Source organism: Tachypleus tridentatus, chromosome 4 (genome assembly GCF_004210375.1).
Source record: "Tachypleus tridentatus isolate NWPU-2018 chromosome 4, ASM421037v1, whole genome shotgun sequence".
Taxonomy (NCBI): Eukaryota; Metazoa; Arthropoda; class Merostomata; order Xiphosura; family Limulidae; genus Tachypleus; species Tachypleus tridentatus.
Window position 1 is genome coordinate 38,849,295 of NC_134828.1, and position 25,686 is coordinate 38,874,980.

At 34.7% G+C, this 25,686-nt stretch overlaps 1 protein-coding gene and 1 long non-coding RNA gene across 3 annotated transcripts in view; both read right to left on the bottom strand.

The window, feature by feature from the left end:
* The window catches only part of LOC143248883 (band 7 protein AGAP004871-like), a 143,199-nt gene extending 130,922 nt beyond the window's left edge, over nucleotides 1-12,277 (bottom strand). Inside the window, exon 1 of one of the 2 annotated variants that reach the window (XM_076497776.1) lies at nucleotides 12,017-12,277. In XM_076497776.1, the coding sequence (XP_076353891.1) occupies nucleotides 12,017-12,083 (67 nt within the window). In that variant the 5' untranslated portion in view covers nucleotides 12,084-12,277. The remainder of the gene's footprint in view (nucleotides 1-12,016) is intronic. The other variant, XM_076497779.1, reaches the window with a different exon arrangement.
* Nucleotides 12,278-25,222: 12,945 nt separating this feature from the next.
* The window catches only part of LOC143248886 (uncharacterized), a 67,479-nt gene continuing 67,015 nt past the window's right edge, over nucleotides 25,223-25,686 (bottom strand). The window contains exon 3 of the long non-coding RNA XR_013027247.1: nucleotides 25,223-25,307. This is a non-coding gene — a long non-coding RNA (uncharacterized LOC143248886). The remainder of the gene's footprint in view (nucleotides 25,308-25,686) is intronic.

The window sequence follows — 25,686 nt, forward strand, 5'->3', positions numbered from 1 at the left end:
GGTTTGTGAAAAATCTGTACGTGATAGAGAAAAATGAATATTATTTTCAGATTCAGTGTACAGGAATTACTGTATAGCATGTAAAAATTTCAAAACAGGAAAACTATCAAAGGCTTGTGTAACAGAAGGCCAATAATTTTTATAAAATATTTGGAATCAGATATTAAAGGAAAAAAAACATTATTGACAATTATTTTCACATGCGTCCACATTAGTGGTGCCTTATATTTCCTTATCAAGCGTTTTTTATCTTTTTTTATACTACTAAGGACTAAATGTTGGCGTTACGAATGTTTGTTTGTTTGTTTTGAATTTCGTGCGAAACTACACGAGAGCTATCCGCGCTAGCTGTCCCTAATATTGCAGTGTAAGACTAGAGGGAAGGCAGCTAGTCATTACCACCCACTGCCAACTCTTGGGCTACTCTTTTACCAATGAATAATGTGGTTCACCATAACATTATAACGCCCCCACGGCAGAAACGGCGAGCATATTTGGTGTGATGGGTATTCGAACCCGCGATCCTCGGATTACGAGTCGAGTTCCTTAACCACCTGGCCATGCCGAGCCTCTGCGTTATGACTGAGACATCATAAGACATATTCTTCAAGCCTTTACACCTTAAAGATACTTTTGAATTAACGGGCTTCTGGATAAATCACTTCGAGTATGCTTTCCAGTTTCTATGAAATATCTCCAAAGCCTTTTCTTTTTAAGCACCGCAATTTGATTTCGTTATACAGAAGGAATATATTCAAAGATAGAATTAAATTTTGAAAAGTTGCAAAAACACTATTTTGGTCATTGTTTGTTATTAAGTACAAAGCTACGCGAAAGGTAATCTGTGCGCTGTCCAATGCGGGTATCAAGATCCTGTTTCTAGGGGTATAAATTCGCAGACCTACCACTGTGCCACTGGAGTAATTATTTTTGTAATACCTGAAGGTTCATTTTAAATTTATTAAATAATTTATTTTGTAATATTAAATACTAGATGTTCTTGTGCAGGGTCATCAAAAATGTTTTGTTACAGGAGTAAATAAAACCAAAGTAAGAGTAACAAATATTCTTATTTATTGCTTTTAAACTTCATATGCCATGCTGTGGTGTAGCTTACATAGTGCATAATTCTCCTCATGATTCATGGCATGCACACGTTTTAATAACTTCACGATAGTGCAAATTATAACGTTAAGTGTCCCTTTTGTAACGTCATTTTAGTGTCTACTGACTTACAGACAGACAACGTACAACTGTAGAATGGTGTGAGTGATTAAAACAGGCGACCATCTCCAGACGGTCTTCAGCCCACTTTCAGGGAAGTTGTTATTTTCCAATTAAATTTATTTTAAAATCTCGATAAGCTAGAAAATTTCTACTCATCTTAGAACTTCCTCTTTTGTATTGCTGTTTTTTATTCTTTCAGAAACTAAAGGGATCAAAACTTCATTCGTTATTAGAATCAATGATAGGATTGTATATTACTTTTATTTATGAACACCGTAGAACTACCGTTGCTGTTAGTAACGAACGTGAGAGTTATGTTTATACGTCTAGCGTCTAGAATATCTACAGTCAGTCTGTTTCAACTTCGAGATAAACTGACAATGAAGTAAAATTATGTTAACACGACAAACGTACGCATTTACTATACAGTTGTAATTGTAACATGGAGTGTTAAATGTTTGAGTTAAAACTTTAGTCTTAATGTTTATCTCTGGTATGAATTTACCAGAGATAAACATAAGATGTATTTGCAGTAGAAGAAAAAAAAGATCTGAATACAAACCATATGTGTCTACTTGTGAGTAAAGTGTCAACTTGGACGACATCTTGCAAACACAGATGTTAAAGTTTATGAAATATAATACAATAATGTATACAGAAAGCACATTCAGTTATTGCATTATGCATTGTGATAAGGAATGATGTTCTATATACAACTTACTTATTCACATTCTGAAAACACCACAAGCTTGACAAAAATCCACCCTAAATGAGGTAGTTATGTGCCATACTGTTATGAGTTATTTATATACAATCAAGGATCTATAGTATCCACTGATCGCTAGTCAGTTATAACCCATTATTAATCACTAGCCAGTTACAGAACACTACTGATAACTAACCTGTTGTAACCCACTACTGATCGCTAGCCAGTTATAGCTTAAAACTGATCGCTAGCCATTTATAGCGCTCATACTAATAACTAGTTACTGATAATCCACTACTGATCACTAGCGAGTTATAGACCATTACTGACCACTTACCAGTTACAGCCCGCTACTGGTTATTAGCTACTTATAACCTAATTCTGATTACTAGCTAGTTATAATTCACTAATCCCCCCCCCCAACAGTGGCAAAGCGGCATGTCTGCGGACTCATATCTCTAGAAAGTGTATTTCGATACTCGTGGTGGACAGACCACAGAGAGCTTATTGTGTAGTTTTTTTGCTTCTTTCGAAAAACAAACAAACAATATCTCACTATTCTTCACTAGCTAGTTATAGTTTACTGTTGATCACGAGCCACTACTGTTCACTGGCCAGTTACAGCCCACTACTGATAACTAGCCACTAAAAACTCATTATTGATAATTAGTCACTTATTACTCACTACTGATCACCAGCCAATGACAGTCCGCTAATGATCACTAGCCAGTTATTTTCGAAGCTTACAAGTTAGCTACTGAGAGTTAACTGTCATATTTGGTTAAAATTTCTCAATAAATATCCAATTCGAATTTCGGAACAGAATAATAAAAAAAATTATAAGAAAAGTGATCCCGTAACCATTCTTGGTTGGTCTAAGTGTACCTGTGAAAAGGTAAAATCTGTTTTTGATTGCTTCTGGACTGAGCGTATCCTAGTAGTCAGCACACTAAATCTGTGAAACTGAAGATTCGTGGCTCGCGTTCCATTGCCGTAAGAACGTGATCTGCAAATTCGAATCATGAATGTCCTATAAGAGTGACTGTCAAATCTCACCATTTAAGCAGATAAGAATAGCTCAAGTGCTAGCGGTGAATACTTCAGTATCAGTTAAAAATTAACACTTTATGTCCGTGTATGGTTTTGCGTGAAAAGTCCAATGAAGTAAAACTGTCATTGTGCAAACATAAAAAAGTAATTCAATCAAATATACATTACACTTGTTAACACGTGCGACAGAATAATATAGATAAACCTGAACCAAACGAACATTTTGAATTACACCGAAAGATTAGTTACATGGAACACATTTTTAGCATACGTTAAACAATGTATAACATACAACCCATAGTTATATAACATTATCAATGATATTAGTTAGTTATATACCACTATCAGTGATATTACTTAACTGTTTACCATAGTTATAAAACTTATCAGAAGTATTATTTACTGTCATACCTTAGCTATATGACATTATCAGTGACGTTAGTTACGGTTATACTGTAGTTATATAACGTTATCAGTGATATTATTTACTGTCATACCGTAGCTATATGACATCATCAGTGATGTTAGCTACTATTGTACCGTAGTTATATACCATTATAATCAGTGATGTTAGTTACTGTCATACCATAGTTATATAACGTTATCAGTGATATTATTCACTGTCATACCGTAGCTATATGACATTATCAGTGATGTTAGCTACTATTGTACCGTAGTTATATACCATTATAATCAGTGATGTTAGTTACTGTCATACCATAGTTATATAACGTTATCAGTGATATTATTTACTGTCATACCGTAGCTATATGACATCATCAGTGATGTTAGCTACTATTGTACCGTAGTTATATACCATTATAATCAGTGATGTTAGTTACTGTCATACCATAGTTATATAACATTATCAGTGATATTATTCACTGTTATTATTTTATAATCAGTGATGTTAGTTACTGTCATACCATAGTTATATAACATTATCAGTGATATTATTCACTGTTATTATTTGGCTCTAAAACTGATAATAATTCAAACAAGTATTCGTTTATTAATTATTATAAAAAGAATATGATTAATGGATTATTATATAGATATTAATTTTGACCTTAGGCCTACTGAATGCTGAATATTCCCTCGTATATATATTTTGTACTTTAGATAAAGTAATACGTTATTTTGATGTTACAAACAAAACCATTCAATAATTTGTGAAATAAATAAACACAGAGATAAATGTCTTTTATATTTGTTAGATCATATAACATCTGACACTTAAATTGAAACGTTTCGTTTTGTTTCTTGATTCAATGACTGCAGTAAGTTGTTAAACTGCAACCGAAAGCCGTCTCATTTTATAGAATTTGGTTATTTATTTCTTATATTTTCTATATAGCTTTAAAGAGTATGTTATACAAAAATGATAGTATTTACCCGTATTCGACGATGAATCTTAAATTTTCAATTATTGCCAACACTAATTAAATACACACACAAAAAACATTATTTCGTCTTTGACGTATGCTGTTTTAACAGATTGTTTATTATAACCAAAGCTATATGGTTATATTGTCAGATAATACGTTTATCAACATACTCATGGTAACATAATGGACAGTGAGGTTATCAGATAAGAACACACGACTTTAAAAAGCAATGTCTGTGGTTGAAATATTTTGTTGAACCAAATGGTACAGCCATCAAACTGCTTGAAGGAATGCTGTATACCAGATGAATGCCTCCGGTAGATATTTTCAACTCATTATTGTTGAATATGCGAAATAAGGCATGTTCATTCTATAAACTGTCCTGGCTTTCAGTTAAAACCATACTCAAATGTGCATTATGTTTTACTGACATCTTGCTTTTGGAAAAAGTATTTTTGTGTTATAATAGAAGTCCGTGAAAGACATCAATATGGCAGTATTGTGATTACTGTGTTTATTATACTTACTTTTCTGTTTGTTTTGAATTTCGCGCAGAGCTACTCGAGGGCTATCTGCGCTAGCCGTCCCTAATTTAGCAGTGTAAGACTAGAGGGAAGGCAGTTAATCATCACCACCCATCGCCAACTCTTTGGCTACTCTTTTACTAACGAATAGTGGGATTGACCGTCACATTTTAACGCCCCCACGGCAGAAAAGGCGAGCCTGTTTGGTGCGACCGGGATTCGAACCCGCAACCCTCGGATTACGAGTCAAACGCCTTAACACGCTTGGCCATGCCGGGCTCTTACTTTCATATTTCATAAACAGATTTTGGTTATTCATAAGAACCCCAGCGTTAGAGAAAAAGGGAATGACTGCATATAATTCTTAATGTTCGTCCCCATAAGTTTCCCGCTGGTACAACGGTAAGTCTACGGATTTACAACGTTAAAATCAGGGGTTCGATTCCAATCGGTGGACATAACAGATAGCCCGACGTGGTTTTACTATAATAAATATACATACAAACATAAATATAGAAATATTTAATTTATATTTTATTGTGTGATGTCAGTGATGTTAAGAGTACCAACCACCAAATTTGGGGTTATTCAAATCGATTATTAGGATCTGACCGTCACTCTTATGATGATGCATCCACGATTCCCAGGTATGAAGTGGGATTCTGCGGCAACAGGATGTGAGCTCTGAACTCTCAAGTTCACAGTCCACTAGATTACAGCCGGCCCAGAACTGTTCGCTCACCTGAGATTACTGAGGTTAATTCATAATAAAATCTGCAAACAGTTAGTTAGCTAGAAATCCGAGGGCCAAAAATACAAGACGACTAGAGTCGAGGCCACCTTGCGAAGTCCATGATAAAGACATAGGGACTAAACATATTTGAAATTTCAATGATGCTCAGGTATGCACGGACCATTCCAGAGTTTTAACAGGCTCAATCTGTACCACAAGATGTCGCCTGGCCATGATATCAATAGAAGAAACATAATGTTATTTTCTTTTCTCCAAGGGCCTGTCATGGACTAGCTGGTTAGGGCGCTTGACTCTTAATCTGAGGGTGGCGGATTAAAATTCTCGTTCCACCAAACATGCTCACCTTTTCAGTCCTGAACTCGTTACAATGTGACGGCAAATCCCATTATCCGTTGGTAAACGAGTAGGCTAAGAGTTTGCGGTAGCTGTCTTCCCTCTAGTCTTTCACTGGTAAATTGGGAAAGGCTAGTACAGATAGCCCTCATGTAATTTTACGTGAACTTCAAGACAAATCAAACAAACGTTTCGCCAAATATTGACTGTGTAGAGGCAGGTGAAGATTTTTTTTTGTAGTTAAGAACAAAGTTGCACCATAGTATATTTTGCTCTGCCCTCTGAGTATCGAAACCAGGTTTCTAGCAGTATAAGTTCGCAAACATACCGTTGTGCCACTAGGAATGACTCGCAAGATGTGATCGGTAACCTTCTTTTAGATTACTGAAATTCAGTTTTCTGTTTATTTCTGACACCAGATGCTTATACATTCTTCGGTAGCAAAATCACCATATGTTGACAAATAATTGACACTGCACATTTGTCATAACGCAAGAAATTTCTAAATTGTAAAAAGACAATTATAACGGGTTACACTTGATACTTCATTACGTACTTCATAAGTTATCGGATATTTTCCACTTTAAGATTGTTCGCTTCCAAAACAACAACACGTAATACACTTATAAAATACCTAACATATGATCTAGCTCCCATTCGCTACAGCGTCATTTTAAGGAAATAGATTTTGCTTGTTTTGTTTTCTGCATTTTGCGCAAAGCTAGAGAGTTATCTGCGCTAGCCGTCCCTAATTTAGCAGTGTAAGACAAGAGGGAAGGCAGCTAGTCATTACCATCCACCGCCGACTCTTGGGCTACTCTTTTACCAATGAATACTGGAATTGACCTAACTTTATAATGCCCATACGGCTAAAAGGACAAGCATGTTTGGTGTGACGGGGATTCTAACCCGCGACCCTCAGACAATGAGTCGAACGATTTAACCCACCTGGCAATGGCGGGCCAAGGAAGTAGATAAAATTTTATACCGGTTTGATAAGAAATACTTGTGTTCATTTTTAAAGAAATGCTAATAAATAAATTTTACATCGTAATATTAAAGAAAAGATAAAAATAAACAGATGGTGTAAATAGTTTCTGAACGAGTAAGAAACATAATTATGAGAAAAAAAGACTCAAAATAAAAATAAGATTTTAGAAACCGTTGAGTCAAGGCTGACCTTTAACTGTTGCAGGTCTTTGTAAACCCTTTGTCTGAAGACAAATATTGTATATCTTTACACTTCTAGTTCTTATTTCTCTCGGCCAATCGCAGCTTTGTATTAGTCCAAATACGGCTTACGTGCTAGAACTGGATCTGCCTTACGTGCTGACGAGAAACCCACTTGAAGTAAAAATGTATCTCAAGATTGATGGTTATTAAAACTTTATTAAAATAAAGTAGAGAGCAACGATTCGACCTTCTTAGGTTATCTTCAGATTAACAAAGGGAGTTTGCAACTAACTGTTGCCAGGCGAATATCTTAGGGACGAGAGTGTAAACGTTTACGGGATTGTAGGTGGCGTTTCAGCTAAATGTTAGGTTATTAATTAGTATTAGTATAAAGGTGTTTCTTTATATTGTTTCAATTTTGGTTTTAATTGTTTTATAAGTAGCGCTTCTTTAATTTTGCGTTTGTTTATATTTGTTTCGCTACTTAATATCTGGGTGTATTTTTATGGTTATGTTGTGTTTATTTGATTTGTAATGTTCACAAACGTGTGAAGGTTGTTATCCGTGATGACGAAAAAAACCCACTTGTAGAGAAAATTATACATTTGAAAACGGCTGGTTGTTCGCTCCTCTACTAGTGCTTTCTCTATCCATACCAGCCACTTTTAAATATATAGTGAGAAGGCTGTTTTGTTTTGTTTTAATCTGGTTTCCACTCATAACCTCTAACTGCAACGTCACTTACAATCCCAAAAACGTTTACACTCTCGTCCCTAAGATATGTTCTCGGCAGCGATCAGTTGTAAACTCTCTCTTTGTTAGCCTGAAGATAACCTAAGAAGGTAGAAACGTGGATCTGTCTTAGCCTTCCTGGAAAGTGACGTACTGTATACTTCACAGCAGATTCATGGAATACCATTGGTAACGTATAAGGTTGCTGGTAAGATTAGCACCACAACAATACGAGTTTATGTGTGTGTTTTCTTAGAGCAAAGCCACATCATGCTATCTGCTGAACCCACCGAGGGGAATCGAACCCCTGATTTTAGCGTTGTAAATCCGGAGAATTACCGCTGTACTAGCGGGGTGTAATAATACGAGTTGCTGATGAAATTAACATCACAAGAAAAGGGTGCTAGTTTAAATAGAGATTATATAATGTCACAAGAATTCGTAACATCACAATAAAATATATGCTACATTCTTTGATAATAGCATCAGGCTTACATATTTACAGATTCCTCCTTTTTAGTACAAGAGAGAGAGGAATAGCAATAGTCATATATTTTACCGATCTCCTAGAATATGAACAGATTACACACATATAACAATAACTGCTACTTCCGAATCTGAAGGGATGATTTAACCTTTTTACATTTCATTTCGAGTGTGATAACGCGTAAGTTTTATACAGATACAAATTCAATTCACAAGCTTCTAAGATTTGGGTTTCTGCATGTTTATACTATTTTAAGTAACAAACTTTCTCATAATACAAATTTGCATTAGACAGCTGTAGGAATACAAATACAAAATCCCTTGTGATTTACAAAGCAAATAAAACAATGTAAACATTTTCAAAGTAATAAAAGCGACTATAATGTTTGTATTTGAAGAACTTTGCATATGAGTGTCTATTACTTAATATACTCGTTTCAGCAGCGAATCTAATACAACACCATACTTAACGCCTCTAAATAATTAAAGATACAAAAAATAAGAAATAGAAACAAATGCATTCACGAGATGCTCCGCATGGCCAGGTGGGTTAAGGCGTTCGACTCGTAATCTGAGGGTTGCGGGTTCGAATCCCCGTCCAACCAAACATACTCGTCCTTTCAGCCGTGGGGGCATTATAATGTTACGGTTAATCTTACTATTTATTGGTAAAGGAGTAGCTCGAGAATTAGCGGTGGGTGATGATAACTATCTTCCTTCCTTCTAGTCTTACACTGCTAAATTAGGGAGGGCTAGCGCAGATAGCCCTCGAGTAGCTTTGCACAAAATTCAAAAACAAAACAAACAAAATATATTTCCTTAAAATGACGCTGTAGTAAATGGGAACTAGATCATATGTTAGGTATTATACAAGTGTATTACGTCTTGTTGTTTTTGAAGCGAACAATCTTAAACTGGAAAAACTGGAGTTCAACTGTAGATCTTACCACACCAAACATTTCTAAAACAAACCCAGTAAAAGAAAATAGAAAGAAGTTTCACTTTAACTGTGGTATTATCTATTAGATACCTGTCTATATTTTTATCTGGATCTTTCCTGCTTGATCCAGTCCTGTAAGACTGATATTTCCTTTGATCACAGCAAGTTCCGGAACATCTCGATATCTTTCACTGACGGTTACTCGGAAAAATTTGGTTTGGTAACGAAAAGATTGACAAGAACGTGACCTGGCATGGCCAAGCGCGTAAGGCGTGCGACTCGTCATCCGAGGGTCGCGGGTTCGCGCCCGCGTCGCGCTAAATATGCTCGCCCTCCCAGCCGTGGGGGTGTATAATGTGACGGTCAATCCCACTATTCGTTGGTAAAAGAGTAGCCCAAGAGTTGGCTACTCATCACTTACGATGTTGGGTATTTCTCTAAGTGTTGTGATTGCTAATACTGTTTTTAATGGCTTAATGTAGTTTTGCACGTAGTAGATATATAGCAAATTTAATAAATGAACATAATTAGATCTGAAAAAGTAAAGCAAAACATGCATGAAATTGTATCTGAACGTTATTTGACGAAGCTGGAAGTGACCAATTGAGCAGTATGCTAGGCTTCCGATCGCAGAGTCCAAGGTTCAAGTCCTCATATCACTGACCACACTCTGCAATTTTGGGTGTTGGTACATTATAAAAGTTACAGTTAATCCCGTTATTACGTTCAAATAGCTCAGGAAAGCACTCGGATCCAGTGAATCAGTGGTAAGTTTAGATACCTACAACGCTCAAATCCAGGGTTCGATTCTCCACCAAGACAGTATGTAATTTGCTCTAAAACAAGCAAACAATACATCGTGATAATGAGCGCTGCTGAATGGTTGGCCTCCTTTTGGTCAGTAGTTCAAAACTAGGAACAGCTGCAACTTTAACCACCCTGGTGGTCACTGACTCGACCGTTTAACTTATGTATTCTATAATGTAGCGTTCAGTTGAGAAAATCCAACATATAATGCTGTAAATACAACTCACTTGGATCACGATGTGATTTACTTTAACGAATTAATGAACAGGATTTAAGAGCAACATCTGACGAGGGTTTGCATTTTAAACAATGTTTCAGGTTGTGGAGGACAACTTTACAAATTCGAAACACATTTGAAATTCACACTCAAATAATCAAATATTCATGAGCATATTATTTTATATCTTAACAATTCAATATTCATGACTTTATATAGTTCATAAAATCACACTGTTTACACAGTGGGCGCTAGAAGGACTATAAAAAAGACGTAAAAGCAAAACGAAAAAATATTTTGACTCGAATAAGATATTTGTTTGGTTTTTGAATTTCGGGCAGAGCTACACGAGAGCTATCTGCGCTAGCCGTCCCTAATTTAGCAGTTTAAGACTAGAGGAAAGGCAGCTAGTTATCTTCACTCACATCAACTCACAGACTACTCTTTTACCAAGGTATAGTGGGTATGACCAACACATTATAACGTCCCTACGGCTAAAAGAGCAAGTATGTTTGGTGCGATGGGGATTCGAACCCGAGACTCTCGGATTACGAGTCGAGTTCCTTATCAACTGGCCATGCCAGGTCCGCGATATGTGTTACCTCTTAAAATATAAGTTATTCTCAGTGATTACACATTGTCTGTGTCATACAAAACTGTTATAACCTCAGCTTTTGAAAAAAACATATGTGATATATCCCACATATATTCTCGCAAATAAAACTATGACAAGCATATTGAAATTTTAGCTTTTCATCTGAAGTTATTTTATTAACATTTGTTTTATAACGAATATTTTCTTAAATCAAAACTTTGGCACTAATTTCTATAGGTTTCTATAGGATTTTTTATTGAGGCTGTAGAAATATATAAATTTGCAGTCTGCACAGACAGTTTGTCAATAAATTAAAAAAAAATCGGAACAATATAGAGTTACAGCAAATTTGAAAATACACATTGTTAAAAGTTTTGTGAAAAGTTATTTCTTTTGCTCTTAAAGTGGGTGAGCAAGCCCCCCTCCATTTTTTAAAAAGTAGTTGGGCAATAAATTTTTGTCCCTGGTTTCTGGTGCCAATATATTTACAATAAACTTTATAAGGTGAGTGGCACAATTATTTACTTTTATAAGTTCGCACCAAAACTTGTAAATACACAATACACCATTCATGACCCAATAGCATTTGCAGAATTCTTTACAGATAACCTTTAACCTTTAAAATACTATAATAAAATCGTCGATAAAATATTCATTTAATACAATAAAACCAGCGCTGCCAATCATTTAACGATTCTGTCTTTTCTAATCTTTGTTAATGCATTTCATTTCTCACACCTAACTACTTTTATATCTATCAAAAGTAATAGCTTTTTCGTATGTGTTTTTGTCTAATTAACCCTTCAATATATATTGTCCATCACAAGTTGCAGCTTTTCACTTGTGAGCTGACGAACCTGTTCTCAGGAATACGTTTCTAACCTACAACTTAGTTGCCAAGCGACAGTGTATAGTAAGTCTATTTTTGACTTTATCAAATATCGATTTGGAACAAATGATTAAAAAAAAAGAAGAAATCATTTTGAAAATGAGTTTTCATTCTCTACCCGAAATCAGTTAAGCTTCGTGCCAGTCTAGTAGCCATGTACAGGTTACGTAAGTATTCCCAGGGAAGCTTACTCACCGTCAACAAAGACCTCTCCCTCCATTGCCTGGCTGTCATCATGTATGTCTTTCGGATTTCCAGACATTTTCCTGACGTTAGGATTAAAGCAAGGCTCTACTTCTTTACGCGTATTCAGCTTGAAATCTTAGTTTGAAGAAATCGTGAAGTGTATTTAGAACTATTATGTTCTCTCAGTGTGAATCAGACAACGCGTGAATAAAATAATAAGCGCGAGATGACTGTCACACGAACTCAGCTATCGCGAAAAGCGGAACAGAAGAAAAGGAAGTCCTTGAACGTATTGATCGACAATAGAAAAGTCACATGAACCTAAAGTCCTGTGATACCTTAGAATCCGTAATTTGTTTTTTCTTACAGGAAACGGCGACATCTTCCTAATCTTTAGCACTGGTTCTAAGTTTGTTAATCTTTACTATTGTATATATCAAACTAATGATGACTAGTGAAAAGTCAGTTCTCCAAATAATTCTATCTTAAGTTGAAAAATTTCATAAGACATGGCACGGACGTAGATTGTAGTTAAGCACAGAATGGGCTATCGGTGCCGTGCCCACCCAAACTATCTAAACCTGATTTCTAGAGTTATAAGTCCGCAGACTTACCGCTGTGCCACTGGGGGCGCACGGTTAAAGCAGTACTGGAAAGCGACTAATTACTATTATAAAAATTTGATTTCAAAACTCGTAGACCAAACAGCACAGCTTGGGATTTTAAAACTAGATCAAGATGTTTTCATCTAAGATAGTATGAACAAATATCTTTGCCCTAATGTGTTTTCTTAGTAGCGTTTGTGACGTATCATATGATGTATGTTTATATGTTAAGAATCTAACAGCTATGTATAACATATTTTACTCATGTTAAACAGGTAATTAACAGTTTAACCGGAACCGTGTTAGTTACCGTTAGTACCAAAAACAAACCAGAAATTCGTATTTCTTTTGTATTTTGCATAAAAAATGAAATGATGAAAACAGTTTTGAAGACATTTATAGAAAACGCAAATAAATGTTGAGCTAGACTCTGAAAAAAATAGCAGTCCATTACGAACGAGTTTAATTGGCCAATGGAGTTGCAGTTCAGTAGAATAATGACTTGGGAGGAAACAAGGATAAATTGAAAAATTGGACGTAAGTGGATGAGTGGAAATCAACGAACACGTGGAACTTTGTCACGTGGTACAAGGTGATGGAAGGAACATTTCTTCAATAGATTCTATAGCAGTATACTGAGCAGATGTCCTATTCTCAAGAAAGGAAAGGGCCTGCACACTAAATACTAATGAATAATGTTTATATGCTGCCTTTATGGTAAGTTAGACATAATTAGCTTATATTTAAATGAACCTTTCACCTGCAATACAGCACTTTTCATCGGTGTCTACAAATTTATTTTCATTACTATATACAAATAATTTGTTTGTTTGTAATTAAGCATGTAGTGACACAATGGGCTATCTGTTCTCTGCCCACCAAGAGTATGGAAAACCGGTTTCTTGCGTTTATAATTCCCAGACATGCCGCTGGGCCACTGAAGGGCTATACATAAAAACGTTTTATCGAATACAAATATTTATTAAATTACTACGAAAACACATGATATCATATCTTTCATAAAGAGTACATGTATACACATTTAACACATGTGGTTATTGATTCCAAAAAACACAAACAAATACTCAAATCTTTTATTTGGTCATCTAACGCTTGAAGAACACACGAACGGATCGTGTGTTTGTTGATTAACGAGCTAGTTATCTTTTCTATATCTATGAATATATTCCTTAAGTAACTTTCCAGAATATCCGTAAACAAACAAACAAACCATTTCCTCTTAGGTATAAAAAAAATAACAATACGTAACTAAGAAAGCTAGTAATTCAAGTTAACCAATCGTAAGTTTACTTTGTAAAGATATGGAATTTTAAAGAAAGAATTCAGAGCTTTTTGTGAAAATTCAAAAAATAAAACGTAAATTAAGGTTTTAAAATAGTATCTAAAAACTTTGCTTTGCCTATCAGTTCTAATTGTTTCCTTGCAGCCTCATATATCGAAAATAGAAAAGGTATTTAAAAAATAAAATTTTGTAACGTCTCATTTTGCTTTACAAAAAGAAATACAAAGTAAACGTTTAAAATGTTGCAAAGTAACTTCTGTAAATCATGACAGTCATTCATATTTTAGTAACACATAAAATTACGAACATGTATATTAGCTTGTCCAGAAATAAATGTTGTTTTTGAACTGTGAAGTTTGGAAACGTATAAACCAGTGTTGTAAAGCACGCTTTAATCAAAGTAAACATTATTTACTTCAACACACTTTTGTAAATGACACCTTGCAAGCGACAAACGTTGGATTAAACCAACCAACCAACGATACGTTACTCAATATTTAGCTTCAAAATGTCATCGTGAGAATTTTGATATTTATTTCTGGACAACCTTATAATTGCAACGGATGATACTATAAGTATAATTCATTTATATTTCGAAACATATATATATGATTAATCAGAGAAGAGACACAAATTTAAAAAAATTTGAATTTTATAAATTTCCAGTCAAAATCTCTCATTATAGTGCTGGTCTTGGTATGGCTAGTTTCAGTTAGCCCTAAGGTGGTTTGGGTACTTGGCTCGTTATCTGATGGTCGCGGATTCGAATCCCCGTCGCACCAATTCTTTGTATAAATCTGTTCACAGTAAAAAAAATCATAGTACCATACCACCTCTTGCGTATCACAATTTCAAATAGCCTGAAACTAAATTAAATGACGACTTAAATTTAGAAGTTAAATAAATGTTGTTGTGTATCCAGTTTATGATACTTGCTAACAAGACTGACACGCACATTTTTTTCTGTTTTGATATAAATATGTTTTAATATACAAACAATAATATAATTTACAATAATGCTTTTTACAAATAATAATCTATGTACATAAGTATTACAAACTTACAAACAATATCGAGTCTTCTTTCTAGTGGAATTTCCTTGATGACTTATCGAGGGTTCACGATGAGCGAATTAATTTTGAGATGATGTAAATGCAATTCATCTAATAGGGAGCTAGCTAGCTCTGTGGTCTGCGCTGGTCACACGCCGATTACAGGTCGAGATTTCCATCGCTAATGTCCGATATGAATCCGCTGAAGTTAAATGATTTGTGTGTTCGAAATTTATAAACGTTCTTGATGAAATATATGAAGTTCGCAATTAACAAAAGTTAATCACAGTTACAGCTTCCGAGGTTTACAGTATACCAACTATAGAAAAACCAGTAATATAGAGTATCTCTTGATGTGGGTAGTTTAAATTTCTAGGTGTGGGGAGAGCTTCTAGAAACTTCATCCTGCACAACAATATTGACGATACACAAGTGTTTATGTACACTCATATATTATTGATTCTTACACTTTTGAGCAAATACAAATAACCACTATGGTACACGTAGAACCTACGATAAGTCTTAGAACTTATTAATAAAGAAAAACAATTAATGCTTAGGATTTATTTACAGAGTATTAAGCGATTAAACCGACATTGATTCGTCATGACTCAGAGTCTTAGGAGTTATAAAGCTAAAAATCAGATGTTTACACTCGCGGTTAACAGAGCACAGATAGCTCATTGCGTAGTTTTGTGGTTAACAACAGATAAAAACAAACAATAAATGTAACATTTATTTATTAATTAGTAATTGTCTATAGTGTATCAAGATTAAAAGAATAAGCCTATATTTACGTATTAGACATTAATGAACAAAACTTTCATATAAAACTATATATATGTTATAGATATGCATAAATATTCCGTGTGTTTCAATTTGTTCAATTAATCACTGTAACGTTTAGCCAAGGAGAATCATTCATTTTTTTTCAGAGAGCCGTTTAAACAAAAATCTAATCACAATTGCAGTGGATCGAGTAACTGTTTTAAACCAAGCATGTTATGAGTTCGTATTAACGTAAGTAACATGAACTAAGCTATTTAGTGGCGAGAGAAAAATTACGAATTAATTTTTAAGCACGATTAGTTGTGTAAAAGTATAAAATAATACAAAATATTTTGTGTATTCAGCTACTACCAAAGCTTGACCAGATGCATAATTCCAAACCATACAGCCCCCCTCTAGAACAACAATATGTCTACGAATTTACAACGCTAAAATCAGGGGTTCTATTCCCTTCGGTGGGCTCCCGCAGATAGCCCGTTGTGGCTTTGCTATAAGAAAACACACACGCATCCAAACCATACAAGAGTTCTATGCCGATGCTATTAACATATAGTTGGCAATCACAAATAGTGTAGAATTAGTCACCTCATTGTCTTCTGTGGCTCATTGGCAAGCTCGAGAGCTTATAACACTAAAATTTGGCGATCGACCACTGTGCTGTTTACATTATGGTATTTCTGGTTGAAAGTGATAATGACACACATGTAATGCACACTCGCATAAGAAGAGATAAGAGATTCGAAGATTTTACCTTACGGAATGTTAAGTCAAAAGAGTAAAAACAATGAAAGAGGTTTGTTGAACACAGCTAAAGAGCGTTTCGTTCATGCTTCACGAACAGTTGTATTACATGGGTCCAATAGTGGAAGAGGAAATCAGAATAAAACTGATTGAACATGAAATTAATATTAAGTTAAGGCTTAAGCAAACAGCGCGTAGAATTAAATTGATACAAAGACAGGTAATTCACAATGATTTCTGACTTTTTCAGACCAAGAAATGAACTGCTTTAATTGAAAGTGGAAAGGAAATTATCTCTGTGATTGCGAAAATCGCATAAACAATGTTCTTTCTTTCTATAGCTGACTAATTGAAATAAAAAGCATCGAAAATCGAGGATTAAAAATTCATTTCACCAAATGCTACATATTCTCTCTTACTATGTGATTTCTAATGTTATATACCTACATGTAATATATAGATGACTGATGTATGTATACTGAAAATACATACAAATGTAACGAGCTCTTTCCGATTGGAACAAAACATTCAGAATCGAATGGTTCATGTACATTTTTCCGGAACCGTACCAAGTCATAATTACATAATTGTTGAAGCAACTGTCATTCGTCCACGAAACGATCTGCGGGGACTCAGCGGTAAGTTTGAGGGCTTATGATTGCTAGAGTTTTAAGTTCGATCCCCACGGCGGACAGATAACGCTAACATTCAGACAAACAAACTCAAGCCAATCGTTAAGATTTGAGTTTCAGCAGATTTCACAAACACACTGCACAAACTTCAAAAAGATGGCGTTCCTTCATACAAATGTAAAAGAGATAAAGAAAAGGGACTGTAATTTTTTAAAGTTATTTTTAGTAATACTCAAGAATCCTAAAAGCTGAAACTTCTCAAGATTTTGGTCCAGTTAAGCTTTTTGTTAGATACCAGGTTTTTAAATCTTTGAATGCTGTCAACCATGTTGAATCAGGAGTAACCATGCAACATTGTTATGACTTCATATACAGATTTTTCACACTTACAGCAGACTATAGGCCTTACTCTATCTCAGACTCACGTGATCCAAAGCTTTTGACATACAACCTGGGCTTTCGACTCACAACCTGAGGATCGCGAGTTCAATTTCTTTTACCTAATATATTCACCATTTCAGCCGTGAAGACGTTATTATACAACGGCCAATCCCTCTATTCGTTGATAAAAGAGCTGACGATAAGTGCTATTTATTTGCTACCTTTCGTTTAGTCTATCGCTGCTAAATTAGGAATGGCTAGAGTAAATAATCTTCTTACAGATTTGCGCGAAATTTTTAAATGCAAATAAAATAGCTTGTTTAAACACATCTGAAAATGTTGTTTTTAGTTCCATTTTTTGTACTCACTTATTTCTCTTACAAAACATTCTGTGTGATGTACGCTATGTGTTCTATGAATGTTCGGGTACTTCATGTTCTAAAGGTGTCGAGATACTTTTGAAAAGACAATGCACATCTCTGTGTGTAGGTTTAAAACCAAGGATAAAATCAAACAGACATCTATTTACATTCCAAGGCATAAAACAACTATATAAATGTCTTAGGTTAAGAATAAACAATTATAGACACAGATCATCTTTTACCTATTAGATAAATGAATTTGATTAAATAAATATTTATTTTTTTAAAATGCTTCTTGTGTTAAGAAAAGAAGAAGAAAAATACAACTGCTGAAACTGTTAGATGTGACAACTATTTTTCTTCTCCAGAATCTTAAAGAGCGAAACGTTCTTGTCAAACAGTTCACGCACTCCTAGCCCTGGAGAAACCAAAATGGCAAAGAATTGGTTGTAATAAAAATTTGCTATTATTATCTAGAAGGTAGAGATGGTTATTTTCATATTCGTTGCTCAAAATGTTCAAGTACTCCGAAAATGCTCTAAAAATTCTGAAAAATAAAATGTTACTTTTATTATACTTTTTATATTTTACACAAAAGGTTATATATTTATTACCATAATTCAATAAGTAGTTGACACCTTGGAGCAATTGGCAGGATTTATTTTAGTTGCCATTTTCAACATGTATAATAACACTGTGCAACACTCAAAAACGTACAAGAGATCTGTGGCCATTTTTATATGCAAAATGACATGGGAAATCCATTTCTGGCCTTCTTTTTGTTGAATTAGGCATGGGTTTTGCAGAATTGTTACTGTATACCATTTTTGTCATTATTATTAAATAAAATTCTCTACCGCATTGTAAAATGGTTTTCAATCCAGGGCTAGAGACCAATCTTAGAAACACCTACAATGTGATATGATAAATAGCACAGTACAGTTTAAAATCATATTTTCTGGTTTATTATTGTGTGCTTATATTTAATCGAGTTTATCACTTAATACTTTATACGTCAAAGCTTGTGTTTATTGTTATTTATTTTTTTTCTTTCAGATCTTATTTGTTTTCAACAATGAGTGCAAGACAGTGCAAAAATGATCCAAACAGATTCTGATACATATGTGGGGAATTAACTTTTGCTAAAGAAAAGTGCAGTATTACACGCCATATCAAGAAAATGTACAAGGCGTATTTCGTTTGTGACTTAGGAGACCAGGACAAGTCATGGGCTCCTCATGTGTGTTGCCTTACATGTGTGAAGACATTGAGTGCCTGGTATACAGGAAAAAATGTTCACATGAAATTTGGTGTGCCAATGATTTGGCGTGAGCAGAAAGATCACTCTAATGATTGCTATTTCTGTCAGCAAGACTTTACAGGCTGTACTACAGCAAAGAAAAAGAAACACATTGTTTACCCAAATTTGCAATCAGCAATGCGCCCAGTAGAGCACTCAGAAAATTTACCTGTGCCCAAACCTCCAGATCAAGAAATGCAGAGTTCGAGCAGTGCAGATGAACATTCCAGTGGTGAATATGTGGAGCCCAATCATCCAGAAAGCGAGAATAAACCAATACCATTTTCTCAAGAGGCTCTAAATGACTTGTGCAGGGATCTCTATTTAACCAAAGACAAAAATGAGTTTCTGGCATCAAGGCTTCAAGAACGTAATCTTCTTGAGAAAGGAGTGAAGATAACACTGTACAGGAAACGTACAGAGGATCTGCTTGCATTATTCACCATGAAAGATGACTTATGCTTTTGTTATGACATCACTGAACTTTTTGAGCAACTAAAAGTACCATATGATAACACCAACTGGCGACTTTGCATAGATGCATCCAAGGACAGCATCAAAGCTGTTCTGCTACACAATGGTAACACTCTGCCTTCTGTTCCCATAGCTTATAACACAACCATGAAAGAATCATATGAAAATCTGAAAGCAATTCTAACAAGCATACAGTATGGTGACCATAACTGGCATATTTGTGCAGATTTCAAGGTTGTGGCCATGCTTACTGGCCTTCAGCTTGGCTATACTAAATTTTGCTGCTTCCTGTGCTTATGGAACTCCAGAGCAAGAACTGAACATTATGTACGCAAGGATTGGCCGATCCGAGATGAAATTGAGCAAGGAAAACACAACATCATGCACAAACCACTTGTGAAAAGTGATAGAATTCTTTTGCCACCTTTGCATATTAAACTTGGTTTGTTTAAGCAATTTGTGAAAGTCTTGGAAAAGGAATCCTCCACATTTGCATATCTTGCAGAGAAGTTCCCTTCCCTGAATCAAGCTAAAATTAAAGAAGGTATATTCATAGGTCCTTAAATTCGAAAAATTGTACTTGATGAAACCTTCATCACACATCTCAAGAGAAAAGAGAAGCTTGTCTTTGAGTCATTCAAGAAAGTTTGTGATAACTTCCTGGGGAACCATCATTCAGAAGACTATGTGCAAGTTGTGAATGATCTGCTGAGTCATTATCATGATATTGGATGTAACATGTCTCTAAAAGTTTCATGTGCTCCACTCTCATTTGGATTTTTTTGCGGAAAATCTTGGTGATGTGAGTGATGAACATGGCGAGAGATTCCATCAGGATATTTCAGTGATGGAGCGACGATTTAAAGGAAAATGGAACCCTGGCATGTTGGCAGACTACTGCTGGGGTATAAAAAAAGAAGATCACACTCCACACAAGAGGCTTAGAAGAACAAAAGTTGTTTAAACTGACAGGTGTGTGTTTTTAATTCATAACCAATAAATGTTTTGTTATACCAACTAAATTTTTGTTTTGTTTTTTGTAACTTTCAGTATTTGCAATGTTGTGTTCAATACGCGATATTTTGCAGTATATTATAAAACATATGGTTCATGGTACAGGAAAACGGTGCCTAATCTGGAGGAATAAAGGTCAGATTCAGAATCAGGACATATTTTTGACCCAGAAACAAGTCTTACTTAACTTGTACTTTTTTTGAACCTGAAATTTGTTGCACAGTGTAACTTAATAATTTTAAAAATAACTGAATGTTTACTTTTACTGAAATAAAGACAGGAAACTGTATATATTTTAACATTCATTTAAGACATTAAAAATGTGTTTAGATTTATATATTATTTGACACATGTAAACATAAAGCCAATATCTAAAGACATTTAAAATGAATCAGCACGACTTTTCCTGTAATGTTTGACTATGTAGACATATTGTTAAATGCAGCTGCAGCACGTTTAGTCTATGTAGACATAAAATGCAGGTTTTGATTACCGCGCCAAGTTTCAGTTCAGAAAGTCCAAGGTTCGAGCCAAAATATGCCGTTGGAATATGTTGCGCACTTTCAGATGTTGGTACGTTTTACAAGAGTTTTCTTTATTTGTTTTAAATTTCGCGCAGAGCTACTCGAGGGCTATCTGCGCTAGCCGTCCCTAATTTAGCAGTGTAAGACTAGAAGGAAGGCAGCTAGTTATCACCACCCACCGCCAACTCTTAGTGTACTCTTTTACCAACGGATAGTGGAATTGACTGTCATATTATAACGCCACCACGGCTGAAAGGGCGTGCATGTTTGATGTGACTGGGATTCGAACCCGCTACCCTCGGATTACGAGTCGAACGCCTTAACACACTTGGCCATGCTGGGCCGGTTTTTACAAGAGGCAGCCAGTCCCGTTATTTTGGTAATAGTAGCCATATAGGCGGTTCTTTAAATTATTATGCTCTTCCTATTTTTTTAACAGCTTTAAATTAAGCCTGAAATTTAGGGTTTCCCTCCAGTTAACCCATTTATTCACAAGTTGCTTTTCTGTTCGAAACTACCAAAAATTATTTTCATTTAATTAAAGATGTAAACGGTAAAAATACATTAAAATTGAATTTTACCACTTTAAGTCTCTCTGACTGGTCTGGTTGCCGATTTTAAAAGAAGATGGTTGAATGTGCTACGTTTCTAGAGACTTGCTGTTTCGAAATTTATATTCCATTCATCTTTGATACTTCTAGTACTTTCCACGTGCAGTTTCTTCTCGTGTCGCTGTGCACAGTGTTAGCGACATCTAATACCTTCTACAAAGTTGCTAAAAGAACTAAAACTTATGCATTTTGATCATTTTGGGCTTGTTGTGAAGTCTGGGAATTCAGTAGATTCTTTAGTTTTTAAAACCATTGTAGTCTGCGATCCAAATCTTGTCTCATATGTTTCTATGTTTTTGTTATGTTTTACCAAATCATGCAGTACGTAAACATAAAAGGTATATCCATGTGTAGGTGAGATAAGATTTCTTAAATGATTGGTAACATATATTGTAAGGATTTTTTTTACATTACTTAGGAAATTTACATTTGAAACCCGAATGGCACCAATGAGCGTCATAGTCAGGTCAGAGAGCCCAAGATGGAGACATACTCGTCTTTTATTTTAGATTTTCTCACCATCATCGCCTTGTTGGTCACTTTTTACCGAGTATTGGGATTGGTTGTCATAGATATACTGTCTCAACAAAACAAGATGCGGAACACTACATCTCGGACATTTGGCTCTTCCTATCCGCGCCTAAAGTTATGTTCTTACTTTGGATTGGGAACTATGTTTTGTGACTTTGCTTATTAGACTAGAAAAATACTCATACAGTGATGTAAGTGATATGTGTTTCATCTTATAAAAGCTTTTGTGCAATAATTGTTTCAATCAGTGTTCAGCCTGGCATGGCCAGGTGGTTAGGGCGCTTGACTTGTAATCTGAGGGTCGTGAGTTCGAATCCCGGTAACATCAAGCATTCTCGCCCTTTCAACCGTTAGGGCGCTGTAATGTGATGGTCAATCCCACTATTCCTTGATAAAAGAATATTCCAAGAGTTGGCTGTTGGTAGTGATGACTAGCTGCTTTCCCTCTAGTCTTACACTGATAAATTAGGGATGGCTAGCACAGATAGCCCTTGTTTAGCCTTGTGCGAAAATTCAAAACAAACAAACAATCAGTGTTATTGAGTACAAAACTAAGTTTGTCAACACAAAATGGAAAGATTAACAGAGAGTTGGGAAAGGTAATTTGGTGTAGGAAAATCATTGTACCGTATTATGAAAATTTCTAACATATTACTAAATACAGAAACGTGAGAGAGAGCGTCATTATGTAGTTAACTCACTTCGAATTTAAATTACATTTCATATTTCAACCTCTGTGTTCTGTCATGAACAATTGATTATTATTTTCAAGTTGAATCACATGTGCACCAGAAGAATGTTTTTTTTATACAATAGACGAAGTTGGTACAGTAGATGGAAATACGAAACGGGTGTCAATAGACAAGAAGAAGGTCTCAGAATGGAATCTAAAACGATCATTTGTTGTCTATGTGTAGTATCACTCGAGCTGCTCAATCCTGTTTATATTAACATTCTTATATTAACGCCAAATAAAAACATTCCTCTTGAGGTCAGAAGATTAGAAATGAAAACTCTTAATTACACTTCGTTATGTAAAATAGTTTTATAAAAGGCTTTAATGACATCTCCTGGAAACATACCGGAAACGCAATTTTCGTCAGCTACAACTTCTATATTAAAATATTTACTGTTTTATTAAGTATTGAAACAATACTACATTAAATATATAGAAATGTTACCCGCTGGTATAGCGGTAAGTCTACGGATTTACAACGCTAAAATCAGGGTGTTCGATTCCCCTCGGTGGACACAGCAGATAGCGCGATGTGACTTTACGATAAGAAAAGTATATATAGAAACAAAAATACAGAAATATTAAATTTATATCTTACTGTATAATGTCTGGTTAACACTGATTTAATAACCCAGTTCTAACATTTTTTTTTCTTTAATTTTTTTTGAGATACTGTAAATAATACAATGAATGATTCCTGCTTTTCTGTTTCCTTTACAGCAAGGTTACCAAATTTGATTATGCAATATATTAATTCTTTGTTGGCTGGACAAACTTCTATTGTTTGTTTTCTTGGGGTCTAAGTATCTATTTTTTTACCTATGTGATCATCTTTTGAAAACATAACCAGGTTTCAATATTCTCTTAAATTACCAATATGATGAGCACGTATTTAAATTATTTCAGTAAAAACTGTACAGTTGCTAACAGTGTACATCCAAGAAATAAAGTAAAATTATGAAAAAAAAATGTACTTCATTGTTGTAAATAACTGTACACAGTATTTATAAGACTTGATAAAAAAAATTTCCATTATTATCAGCGCACAAAATAAATGCCAAACAATTTTCTAACAGTCATGGTAAAGAATTTCTGAATGCTGTAAAAAATTATATTTTAAGCTTTGTAATACATTATTATTTTGAGAGAAATGATAAACGAATAAAAGACAATCTAATAATTGAACACACTTCAGGCTGTTATCTACTGAATATTTATTCAGTACATCACATATACTTGAATAAAGGCATATGAAAGAAATATGACACGAAAGTTTCAGGAACAATTATTTATATCCAAACCACTTTTATACAGTGTTCACACTTTAAGCGAAATACTTTAAAATAATCGATTTTCTAACAATCTACTATAAAAAACACAATAATTTAGATATTGTTTTTATAAGCGGTTTCCACCTCATCAGCTATATTTACATTTTCTTTCTGTATTCTTTGACCATTATAAATATTTTACTTTGCACATCCTGCATTACACTTAAATTTGTCCTTTACTATTTATTTTACTTATTTTAATTCGTTTTAACATTTGTTTTTCCTTTCTAAATTGATTGATGTTCCTATTTTTTGTAATTAACGAGAAAAAAAGTTAATTACTTCTAAAGCTTTCGAGCTGGAACTAATAGACATCCCTGTACCAGAGAAACAATGCGCTACTTAGAGCTTCTACAGACATTGTTATTTCGATACCACACTAATCGTAGTTCCCCTTACCGAACATGCTCACCGTTTCAAAAGATGGAGTGTTATACGGTGTTGACTAATCTCACTATTCGTTGGTAAAATTTTTTTGTTTCTTGGTATTGAATTTCAGACAAAGCTACACGAGAGCTACCTGCATTAGCCGTCCCTAGTTTAGCAGTGTAAGTCTACAGGGAAGGCAGCTAGTCATCATTACCCACCGCCAACTCTTGGGTGACTCTTTTACCAACAAAAAAACAAAAACAAGACATGATTGTTAAGATAATAAAACAATTACTAAATTTTCAAAAAATCATTTAAATAGCAAACAAATTTCGTCTTCAAAATGGAAAACGGAGCAAAGTTTTGCGTAGAAACAGACTGTAAAAAAACACAATCAACAGTAAATAAACACTTCTGAAAAAAAAAGAGTTACAAAGTTCAAAGCAAACTTCTTATAACTCACGCGTCTTTCGAGTTGGTTAATGTAAACAGCGATGGAGGATTCTCAGGCAGAACCATGATGAGAATTTATGAATCTTCACTAGCTGCAAAAGAAATTATAACGTAAGACGCGCTTATCTTTTATGACATTAAAAACCTAACCACCAGTCTTAAGTTTTTATGCAAAAATATTTGAATCTATAAGTTTCACTGATAAAATGTAATATTCGGTTAGATATGAGTAACAAAAAACAGGTATGATGTAATAATTTAGACAACAAAATAATTTGGTTAATAATCTATGAGGTTTTATCCAAATTATTTTTACATCATACGGCCTGGCATAGCGAGGTGAGTTAAGGCGTTTGACTCGTAATCTGAGGGTCGCGGGTTCGAATCCTAGACGCACCAAACATGCTCGCATTTTCTGCCGTAGGGGCGTTATAATGTGACGATCAATCTCCCTACTAATTGGTAAAAGAG